General features: G+C 33.8%; 1 protein-coding gene across 2 annotated transcripts in view; it reads right to left on the bottom strand.

The window, feature by feature from the left end:
* The window catches only part of NAMPT (nicotinamide phosphoribosyltransferase), a 34,507-nt gene that overhangs the window by 17,476 nt on the left and 4,646 nt on the right, over nucleotides 1-12,385 (bottom strand). For both annotated transcript variants that reach the window (XM_058523432.1, XM_058523443.1), the window contains exons 2-4: nucleotides 8,561-8,717; nucleotides 6,974-7,077; nucleotides 4,949-5,077 (exon numbers count right to left, since the gene is read on the bottom strand). In XM_058523432.1, coding sequence (XP_058379415.1) covers nucleotides 4,949-5,077; nucleotides 6,974-7,077; nucleotides 8,561-8,717 — 390 coding nt within the window. The remainder of the gene's footprint in view (nucleotides 1-4,948; nucleotides 5,078-6,973; nucleotides 7,078-8,560; nucleotides 8,718-12,385) is intronic.

The following is a 12,385-nucleotide window of genomic DNA, read 5'->3' as shown; positions in this document are numbered from 1 at the left end:
TGTGTTATTAGAAGCAGCCTCAAATTTAAGAAAAAGCTGCTAAAATGACAACAATGTCTGAGCTCGATCAAAAAGCTATTTAATTTCTTAATTAAATTTTACAAAGCAAGCTTTTACTGAATACCAGCTAAATGATCAAGAAATAAAATAAGTAAAAACAAATAAAAAGATTATTTAACCTTAGACTTCCCAACTTGGTCACCTAAAAAGAAAAAAACTGTAGCATTAGACTCCTATCACTGTTTAAATACGGCCCCAAATCTTTGCAGCTCCTCTCATCAAGAGATGGAATCTGTTTCTTCATCTCTTGATTCTGGGCTGTCCTTATGATTTCCTTTTGACCAACAGAATGTGGTGGAAGCCATATTGTATGACTTGCAAGCTTCTGTTTCAAGAAGTTTTGCAGCTTCTACTCTCGTTCTCTTAGAACCTGAAGACCTCCATGCTGTGAAGAAGCCTAAGTTATGGAGAGAGGCCCACCACTCCCAGAGATCTGGGCTGAAGCCCCAGACACGGGAGTGAGGCCATTTTAGACTGTCCTGTCCTAGCTGAACCCTAGCTGAATGCAGACGCATAAGTCCATGCAAGACCAGCAGAGAACCATCCAGTCAACCATGGAACCATGAGAAATAAGAGCTGTTTTATTTTGCCGTAGTTACATAATAATAGAAAACTGATGTAACTCCTAACTTAAACTCTATAAACCATTATCTCCAATCTCGAATCATTCTGTTTCTGAAATTACTCTTTTGATTCCACTGCCAATGCCCACGATTACCCTACCTCTAATCTTTAGCTTCTCTGACTTACTCTTCCTACTGCCACCGGTTATCACTCTAAAGCAGGAGTTTTATTCAGATTGCGTCAACCCCTAAAATCCTTTAGTGGCTATCTTCTGTCCATAGGGGAAAAAAGCCAATTCCTATAGAAATCTGAGGCCTTCTATAATCTTGCCTTGTTTACCGTCTAAACGTTTATCTCCTACTGTATCTTCCCCTTTCATGCTGCAGGTCCCCTGCGGCTATCTGCCGTCCTGAGCACACTGTGCCATTTCCTCAGCTCTTCCTTTCCCTTATTAAAAGCTTATTTTCCATTTCATGATTAGACAGAAACAGCTATTTTTCTGCTACCAATTCAGCATTAATTCTTACTTATATTAGTGGTTAGTTCAGAATGAATTCCTCCTCCCCCAAAAGCCTTTAAATAAGACATATCTTACTCTAATTTCTGTGCCCAGCACTTTTTGGTACATAGCTGGTAATCAATCAATATTCATTTGTTGACTTTAATTCGATTAACTCACATTTTAATTTAACTTAGATTGATATTATCTAGGAGTAAAAGAAAGATATAAAATATAATGTGAAAAACTCTAGTTGAGTTATAAACGTAGAAGATGGACTTTACCCCTCAAAAAATGCCAGAGATGGAAAGAAACAACTATCAGACACAGTGATCCTTCACATCACCATTTCCTTTCCATAGTCCAACAAAACAGCTTAAATTATACTCTTAATAAAATCACTCCCCTTTAAAAAAAGATCACTGTAGGTATAAGCAAGGGAAAAAAAGGCAAGTTAGTTTGGGTTAATCCAAGATCTATTAAAGTCGACCTTGTTGGAAACTTTTCCAAAATCAAGATAAAATTTTTAGCTGAAAACTAAGACTAAAGTAAATGAAGTTACAAATTTCATCTAAGAAGTGTTTATTACAAGGTTACTGTGCAGGATAAGGAATTTTAAAGGATAAGAAGAGGTGTGGTATATATAGTAGAAAGGGGACTGGACTTACTCTGTCAACTAGTCTGCTCACCTCTCAGGGCTCAATATTCCCATCTATGAAATGAGGGCATTTGATTAATGGAATGGTTTTTTTTGTTTTGTTTTGTTTTTTGCGAGGAAGATTGGCCCTGAGCTAACATCTGTTGCCAATCTTCCTCTTTCTGATTGAGGAAGACTGTCCTTGAGCCAACATCCATTCCAATCCTCCTCCACCTTGTACATGGGACGCTGCCACAGCATGGCTTGACAAGCAGTGCTTAGGTCCATGCCCGCGATCCCAAACTGCAAACCCTGGGCCACCGAAGTGGAGCATGTGAACTTAACCACCATGCCACCAGGCTGGCCCCTGGAATGGTTTTTAAAGTCATCTTTTCTTTTCTTTTTAACAGCAAAAAGGTTTTGTTTTGTCTTTTGGTTGGAAGAGACGGTTAGGTATAGCCCAATATGCTCATTCGTCAGCCCCCTCGTAAGTCTGAGACACCTTTGCAGAGCATTTAGGCGCTCTGAAATGTGTTTTGAAATCTGATTTGAGGACTAAGGTTTCTTCTAGCACCGATACTGAAATTGGTAAAGCAATTCAATAATTTTAGTGGATTTTAAAATTCAGTGTATGGTAAATAACAATCAAAGAACATTATTAATAACTTTGAACATACACTGGTAGAGGGAACCGGAAGGAACACAATTAGTACTATCATTTAAAATGTTTTAAATCAAGAATTGCCTAAAGAAAATCTGCAAGTTTGTAAATAACAAGTTTGCTGGATTTGGTAACAGATTTCATACACAAGCTGGTAAACTTGGGTTGGGGATGGATAAGAGTAAGACAAACCTCCTCTAACCCCACACAAAACCCCACAAAGGATGCAAAGGGACTATGAAGAAGTCTCTTCTGGAGACCTGGTATTTAGAGTAAACACAATTTTTTATAAAACAAGATCTATCTAAAACTACAATAAGGGATTGCGTTGGACCATAAAGTTTTGTGCCTTAGATATAAATACGAACCTATGACTGAAATTATTTAAAATAATATACATTAGTAGAATAGAAAGTAAACTTGATATAAGTTCTGTTTCAGGTTATAAGCAAATAAAAACAAGGAACTATGTACTTTTTTTCCTTAAAAATCTAACAGTCTCATATTTTATGTTTAATAATTTTTAAATTAAAAATAATTTTATTTATATATTTGCTAATAAACTACTGCTCTAAAATGTCTATATATAAAATTTTTTACTTTGTTTTTTTTAGTGAAATAATTGCCAATCCTCCTCTTTTTGCTGAGGAAGACTGGCCCTGACCTAACATCCATGCCAGTCTTCCTCTACTTTATAAGGGACGCCGCCACAGCATGGCTTGATGAGCAGTGTGTATGTCTGTGCCTGGGATCTGAACCTGCGAACCCCGGGCCTCCAAAGCGGAGCACACGAACTTAACCACTACACCACTGGGCCAGCCCCTACGTTCTTTTTTTAAGGCTAGTGTTTCTTCACTTTCTGAAGAGGGTGAAGAAAAACATAAATGAAACAAGGTGGACTGGGAACTAGTTCTCTATGTCCATAAACATCTGTTTTATGGAAGTTCAATTAGATACAAGGGAAGAGAACTTAACTAAATTCTCAACTAGAAAACTTAAAAAAAAAAAAAAGCAAGAAAAGCTTATCCATATATGATGATTTTCAAAATAAGATTTATCTGTTTGAGACCTTTTGGCACTGAAGGTAAAAGGATAGACTAGACGACGTGGTTAAGCACTCTTCTACTCTTGTGTTTTAATAATGCCAGTCCCTCAAAATCAAATATTTGCCAGTACAAATACTATGACAATTGTACAAAAACTACTAAGATACTTTTCTTTTACTTTGAGTTCACAATTAATTCAAAGTTTTAAGACATAGCAGTAAACTATTTAAAATCTTTATTTTAATTGTACATTTTCTCTGAGCCTATTAGCCTATTATTAGTTGATGGCTCATCAAGAGTCTAATAAATAAGTTTTAAATTTCCTGTCGACTTAGCAAAAATATATTTCAAACCTATTCTTGGACCTCTTACTTTTTCTAAATTTTTTCCAGTCTTTATTAATGAACCTCAAATGTATTATTTTACAATATAACAACAAATTAGTTTAACTAATAAACTAATGAGATAAAGAGTCAGTTCTACGCACTAAGTAAACACCTCTCAGAGAGTCAGGTAATATTTCTATAGTCACTTCTAAGCTATTTCCTCTTGTAGATAAAATCTAAATTAAGCTGTTAAGAAGCTAAGAAGATAACTAATATAAAAACTATAAGCATATGAAAATATGTGATTGTTTTCCTTACATCTAATCCTAAGCAAACAAAAAGCCTTTGCAATATCAACTAAGAGTCTACAATGTACCCTCTTTTTGGGCTTTGAAATTAAACAAATGATCAGTGAATCTTGAATATATTTAGATGAGAACTATCAGGTGGTAAAGCCTGGGACCTAAACTGATTAGAAGAATGAAGAAAGCAGTTATTAAAAATTTGAACAAAATTCCTTTAGTCTAACTGGAACAGAATATCCATAAAATGTCTTAAGTTACTAAAAATGTACCTGTGCTGTTTTTCTAATTTTTCTCTATGATAATATGTATTTAGGATTCCAACAAATAAAATGGAAGCCAACTGAGCTTTAACAGTAATAATTCTTTTTTTTTTTTTTTTATAATTTTATTTATTTATTTTTTCCCCCAAAGCCCCAGTAGATAGTTGTACGTCATAGCTGCACATCCTTCCAGTTGCTGTATGTGGGACGCGGCCTCAGCGTGGCCGGAGAAGCGGTGCGTCGGTGCGCGCCCAGGATCCGAACCCGGGCCGCCAGCAGCAGAGCGCACGCACTTAACCGCCAAGCCACGGGGCCGGCCCTAACAGTAATAATTCTTAATAATTTGATTTAGATAAAATCTCAGAATATTAGATTTCACTTGAAGGAACCTTCAAGAATATTTAGTCCAATTGCTATTTTATAGATGAGGAAATTGAGGCCTGGAAAAGTTTAGTAAATTGTAGGAGATTACATAGTTTTATTAGTAGCAATTTTTAAACTAAAATCCCAGTTGAATGGCTTTTACATCTTTAATTAATATTAAATAATAATTTAAAACAAAACAAAAAAAACAAAATAAAACAATTCACCTCAATCCAATTTGTAAGCCAGTAACATTCTGGATCTGTGTTTTCCACTGTGAAGAGAACATTTCCTCTGGGAATGACAGAGCCCTCAGGAACAGCTTTTATTTCTATCGGAAGATGCCCATCATATTTCTGGTAAGAGACAATAACGAATTTATTCATTTAACAGATGATATGTAGTTACCTGTTTTAATAAGATTCTCTATATTTTACAGAAGCTAAACTTACTGTCATAGAAACTGCAATTCTTGATGTTACTATATTGCTAATAATCTAGTCAGAATATCCATATCCTGCTAAAATAAAATTAGCTAAAATGATTAACAGTTTGGCAATGATATTAATTTTTAAATTTTATGCTGTCAGAGTGCTTCTGCTAAAGAACATTTATCACTAGAAGATACAGATAATTTCAAACTGATCAAAACAAAAAAGTTGTTTTTTTTCCCACTCTTAAAAAAAAAAAAATTCCAACATATGCCAAGAACACACCATCTTCTTCCATTAGGTCATTTTCCTAAAAGAAAGGCTAAAGACTGAAAGATAAAATAAGCGACTGCTATCAAAGAGCAAAACAAAATAACAACAAACAAAAAAGAAATGAAAGAGAGAGAGATCCCTGCCAGTAGAAGAACCTTAACGAGGTTTTCTCTTTATTCTGGTAGCAGACCTGAAACCATTTTGATAGTAGATAGACCAATCATAAGTATATTTCTAGAGCTTCAGCAATCAATATTCAAGTACAACAATTCTCTCCAAAATTAGGAAGAGGATATATTTGCTACATGGCTATGTTCTAGATATTTAATTATGCATCTCCCCTCTTAAAGCTAAAAGCTGTGGGTAACTTTTTGCTAGAAAGGCAAGTTGTTTCAGAAATCCTAATAGTTTATGTGATTTGAGACAAAGTAACTAGATAAAAGAAAAACCTGTTTGATGAGAAGCACTGGAGGCCTCATGATAACAGCAAAAGAATACTGCCTTAGAAGTCTAGCTGGGACTCAAAAGCAAGTGGGAGACCTTGAGCAAGTCATTTAACATCTTTGGGTCTCCGATTCTATGCTTGTAAAATGGGGTTAGGAAAAGATTATCTCTAGAGAACCTATGAATCCCTAAGATTCTCTGAACATAAAATCAAAAGATTTATCACTCTGGCCCCTGGGAATTATATTAATAAGCATAGCACCTAACTTATCTATTACTATCATCCTGACAACAATCCAAATGAGATGAGTGCAGGAGTTAGCCAACAGATTTTACTGACCTTACTTAAGATATAGGAAAACTACAGCAGAGTGCTTACTTGACTTCTTCAAAGACCCATCAGTACCAAATAGTAAAACTCAATATTACAATGCAGGCATGAAAGTTAAAGTATTTCTAATTATTCTGTGTTTGACAGTCTACAATGGAAAAAACGTTCGTTTTTAAGACACCAATTAATTAACACAGCATGGCAAGATGCCAACAGACCCATTCCCAATCTATCTTTGTAATAAAGAAAACCAGCAGAGGACACAACTCTCATAACTCAAATTCCATGTCTTTGGATGCCCTAAAGTTTAAGCAAGAATAAAATCAACTTCATGGATCTGCACCAAACCATTCTAACTATTCAGTAAGAGAAATTTCCTAGAATTATCATACAGTGACAGAATCACAGCATCTATTTTCTACAGTCAAAAGAACAGATCTAAATTTTGAAATTGCCAAATAACCATGCCCTTTCTTAATTATAGTGTATTTTTAAAGAAAGGATTAAATCACCTTTCTGGAAAATGCTAATTATTTAAATTATAATTCATTTATATTACAACAAATTACTTAGACCTGCTGGAGATTCTATACGTGATTTGCTACCAGAAAAAAAAAATTAAATACTACCCTTAACTTTTCACAAGATGGTCTTTGAGTCACAGAGAGAAAAGAGTTATAATTATAGTCTAATCTTCTATTCAAATTCCTTTGCGAGAAATTTTGAACTAAAAGCAAAATCGAAATAGATCAAAACATGAAACCATATTTTACCTCAAGAATGTAGTTCCATCCCTTTTCATTAAAGACATCGTCTTGGAAATGCTCTCTGTACACCTCTTTGGCTTCCTGGATCTTCTCTTTGGTCACTACTTTACCTAAAAGGAAAAACATCTCCTGTTCACATTTCTACATGCATTCTGTGAATTGCTGAATTGTCATAGGATTAATGTCTCTAGCTATTTCACCCATTTTATGGATAAAAAAATAAGAACTGAGAGGTTAAATGACCCAGAGTCAACAGTAGAGCCAGAAAAGGAATCTGCACTTCCAACCACTCACTCCAGCATAAATGTTAATTTCTTATTTGAAAAGCAGATGTGCAGAAGAAATTATTACACATATAGTATTTTTTAAAAATCACAATAAATTAACTTTTAAGAATATATTTTTTTCTATCTTTATTAACTTATATATTCTTTAAATTTGAAAGAGTAAGCCTTTGATACAGATGATGTTCCAGGAGAAGCTTTCCACTTTATTCATAAAGGATGTCTTCAGGGCTGATAATCCTATAATTTTCACAATTACTAAATTTTTGTCCCCCAAATACACTTTTAGCTAACTTTCTTTAACTGTAAAATGAGGATAATAATAAGTAAGTAGAGCGCTTACTTATAGGGTGGTTGTGAGAACTAAATGAGTTAAGACATATGAAGCACTTAGAATAATGCTGGCCTATAATAGGCAATAAATATGTTTTAGCTATAATTAATAATAAATAATATTTTATGACGTTTTTAAACTGTAGAGTTAAAGTGTGACATTAGCCTTTGGTAACTTTCTCTATATAAGATCACTTTGCAGTAGTCTTGCTGCAAAGTACTTTTGATATCCAAGTAGCTTTTCAATAGTATAACAAATCTCAACTGTCTGATATTAAAATTGCCAAGATTATGGAAAAAGGTTATTATCTGCATAAAAATTCAACTTAATCTGTATTTAATTCTGAGATTATTTTTATTTGAAAACATTAGACAGAAAATTTTCCAAAATGTATAAATACCTTGGGAACTCTCTTCCTCCTAGAAATACCATTACAAAACAGACTAGAAATAGACTTTCAAATAAGAAAGAACAGAAATTATTTTGGAGATTTTTCTGCTTTAAAATCCATTTGAGACTAAGTCCACAGTTAAGGTAGTTTTGAGAAACTGTAAGGTAAAACTGACTAGCACGAAAATATTCTAATTATAACTGGTAGCATAATTCAAAATGAGTTCCCAGGTCAATAACAAATCCTTTATTTTGAATTAATGACTAAAGTCTATTAACAAACCAGATTAGCCTCAGAAAATTATTGACTTTTTTTAAACTTATTCCCAAACTTATTAGTTCCAGAAAATCTTTCTCATATTTGGAACACCAAGCACATATACCAAATTATAATATTTAATGCATTCAAATTAACAGGTTTAAAAAAATTCCAAAAGAACCCCTGAAGTAGTTAAAGTAAGTAAATAAATACAAAAATTAAACTATTCAAAAAATTACTTCAAATAATAGAATATAACAATATTGGAAAAAAATTATGAAGTTATAAAAAAGCAGTGTTTTAAATGTAGTAGGAAAAAATAATACCTTTTAAGTACTTATTAAGAATGTACTGCAATCCATAAAATACCGTTTCCTCGTATTTCACTTTCCTTATTTTGGAATTTTCTGTCTTCTTTTCACGACATTCGAAGTAGGAATAAACTTTGCTTGTGTTGGGTGGGTACTGTTTATAGTGAGTAACCTATACGAAAGAGAAATACTTGAGTTAGAAAACACCAATCACAACAGAAAGGGCTTGAAATTATTTAAAAATCAGCGAAACTATACTCCTTATTTGCTATTGATCAGTTTTTCTTGGCTATAAAGAATAAAAATAAGTGTCATACTTATTAAGATACTTTTAATAGTTCAGTATCTTCAATCCAAAACCACAGGAGAGTATTAAATCTTACAAACACACACACTGAACCTAATGAACTACAAGGCCTCTAAGCTGGACGCTTGGGATAAAAGTACAAAGAATGGTATCTCTTGTGATCTTGGGGAACAGTCTTCTCTCAGGGGATAAGAGATGTTGCTGCTGGGGGCACACATAGGCTATAAAAGAATGAGCTGAAAGCAGAATTTGGTACTGTTACTATGTAAATGTGGTATGTTCGAAAAGTCAACAGTCAATGACTTCCCGTGACTCTATTTCTTCATCTGTATAATGGGGTACTGAGAATGATCCCTTCTAGTCTTCAAAGTGACAGCATGAAAACCTGGATGAAAGCAAAAGCAGCAGCAGAAAAAAAAAATCCTGTTTTGTAATCTTTCTTTTTCTCAAATTACCTCCAAACTGGGAAATAAATGGTGATACAAAGCAACATCAAATCCTTATGAGTTTAAAAATATGAATTCACAAATTTCTTTTCCATGAATTTGGGTAAGAGTCACTGTTGAAAATTCATCTGTTTTTGTTTTAAGAAAAAAAAAGTGAGTGCTCATTATAATTTGCATTTTATTATAGTCTAATGTGGTTAAAAAATTTTACCAATAAAAAATAACTGGAAGAATAATGTGTATTTGCCCAGTTGCAAGAGTAGAAACAACAACACTTTAAAGCTTAAGGTATAGCGTGGTGAATCAGGGTGATGGTGGAGTAAATCTCTGCAGACCAAGTTTCATGGATGACCACTGTTAACATAAAACCATTTTTCCTGTTTGGCTCTGATCTCGTTTAAGAAAACCAATGTTTTCCTGGTTTGGCTGCACAATCTCAATCCTAGTAAAACTTGGCTTTAACCTAAACAATCTTTGTAGTTTAGTAGAAAAATTCTGAAATGAATACCCCTCATATAGAAAGCAAAAAAATCACAATGTTTAATTATGTTTCCTCTCCAATAGAAGCAACTTGCAACTCTAAAAGCATAGCGCCTTATGCTGCTTACATGCACCCTTGGAGGTGAATCTTTACATTAATATGTGGTCTGAATGTCTAGGTAAGCCACCGAGCTGGAACTTTGTTTTGCTCAGGTACAACAGATATCTATATACTACAAAGTATACGGAGCTTCATCACAAGTTGGAAGTATATGTCAGGTTTTTTTTAGATAAGAACCCAGGGACTGAAACCATTGTAAATTTAAGATTTTAGAAGTAGCTAAGTGAAATAGCTAATACAGAATCCAGAGCAATTAAATCTATTAGTCAATTCACTAAAATGCAAAACAATATAAATATATACATAAATGATACCCTAATAGAAAATGATTATTACTTTAACTACTTAAAACTGATTAGAAAAAGATACCACCCACCTAAAAATGAAACCAAGATGTATATAAAAGTGAAAATATCCAGTTTACAATCTAAATAACTCTAATTCCTTTAGTGGGAATAAGCAGTGAGGTAGAAGAAAAGTCAACTATGAAGAAGTAAAATTTGAATGAAGGTCTGGATTCACATCGTGCAAGTTTATAAAAGTCAGATTCCTAGTTGTGACTCTCAATAGTTAGTTTAACCTTCTTTACAGTTCAGATACTTAATGGTGCATCTTTATAAATTTATTTTTTCTAAATCGGATTTAAAAGTATTAGAAGGCAAATGAATTATTTTCATCTTCTGAGTAGACCGATCAGTCAAAAGCTGAATGGAAATGTCTCTAAACTATTTAACTCCACCTTGGTCTAAAAGTATACTAAAAATTTTCCGTCATACAGATACAGTTCCAGTTCTGGACAATAATTAAATATGTTTATAATTTTAAAGCTTTACTTCAGCTGTGTTCTTTAATTATGATATGGTTCTTTAATTATGGTATATTGTATAAATATTCAGAATGCCTCCTCTGAAAACAAATGTCACAAAAACCACAAAACTATCTAGGCTGCTTAATTAGAAATGAAGTACGACTTCTAAAATCTTCTTTGGAAATATTTGAGAGAACTGTTTTAGAATTTAGCTAAAGAATCTAGGTCATCTAGGCAAACTCTTAGGCAATTAACCATGAAACATAATTTACTAACTACCTACTAACACTCAATATGTTTACAGAAGAATAAAATAGTATGTTCAGATCTACGTATATTGGCATATACACATTGTTTTAATGGGAAAAACATTTTTAAAGCTTCTTAGTAAATATTCTAAGAATACAGTCAATAGATGATTTCTGATTCTAGTTTTGCTAGGTTTACTGTCCTCTTCATTTTACTTTCTGTTAAACTGGTCACTCTGAACCCCTTGGAACCTTCCAGAAAATGAGATGATATAGCAGAAATTCAAATCAATAAATTGTTACTTTATAAATAGTTCATTCATTCACAAATATATACTCTGTACCTCAGTGCTGTTTCAGATGCTGAGGATGGGAAAGTAAAATGAACTGACATGGTCTCTATTCTCATAGGGCTAATGAAGGCTGAAAGGTCAGAGAATAACAATACATAAACAAAATAATTTCAGCTCTAGATGAATGCTGTGAAAAATTAAAAGAAAATGATAGGCTAGAGGGGGTCTGGGTGACCACTTTAAGTAGGAGACCAGGGAAGCTTCTCTGAGATGGTGACATTTGAGCCAGATCTAAATAACAAGGACATTGGAAATAACTTGACTTCAAGGACTGAAAAGAATGAAGGCCAGTGTGGCTGGTGCTTACATAACGGGGAGGAGGAGGCAGTCCACGGTAAGGTCAGAGAGACGCAAGGACAAGACTATGTAAGGCTTACAGGTTACCACAAGGAGCTTGAATTTTATATCAAGTGCAATGGGAAGCCATTAGTATGTTTTAGGCTGGACTGAATATGATCTGATTCACATTTTACAAGGATCAGCCTGGCAGTGAGGTGGATGGATTACAGGGTGACAAAGTGGAAGCAGGAGTGTCAGTTAAGAGGCTACTGCCAAAGACTAGGTTAGGTGAGAGAAGTGCTCACTATCTTTGGAGATAAAGGAGAATCAGGCTGATAGATCAGATTTGGGAGATAAAGAGGACAAGGAATTAGGGATGTCTCCTAGATTTTTAGCTTGAGCAACTGGATGAATAATGGTGCTATTTATTGAGACAGGCAAGGCCTTGGAAGGAATGGGTAGGGAAATCAAGAGCTGTTTTAAATACGTTAAGTATTACTAACAAAAAGTTTCATAGTATTCAAAATTAAAGTGAACTACAAAAAGGGTGCTCTTAAATCATGTTAATTGTTTTTTAGCACTGCTTTGATTTCTATCACTAGAGAAATGGTTCTACAATAAATTTAAAATTATTTACAGGATGAAAATAGCAAATTTCTCATAATATCCTCAGCAAACCTTACTCCTAAAAAAATGTTTCCTAAACTGGCATGGCCTTCCTGCAGCTAACAGAGCACTGCCAGTACATACATATATGTGTGGTAAAGACCACAGGCACACAGGAAAATGTAGCTCTTT

The sequence above is a fragment of the Diceros bicornis genome, chromosome 3 (genome assembly GCF_020826845.1).
Source record: "Diceros bicornis minor isolate mBicDic1 chromosome 3, mDicBic1.mat.cur, whole genome shotgun sequence".
NCBI lineage: Eukaryota > Metazoa > Chordata > Mammalia > Perissodactyla > Rhinocerotidae > Diceros > Diceros bicornis.
Note: the sequence above shows the minus strand (reverse complement) of the source record. Positions and strands in the feature narration are given on the sequence as shown.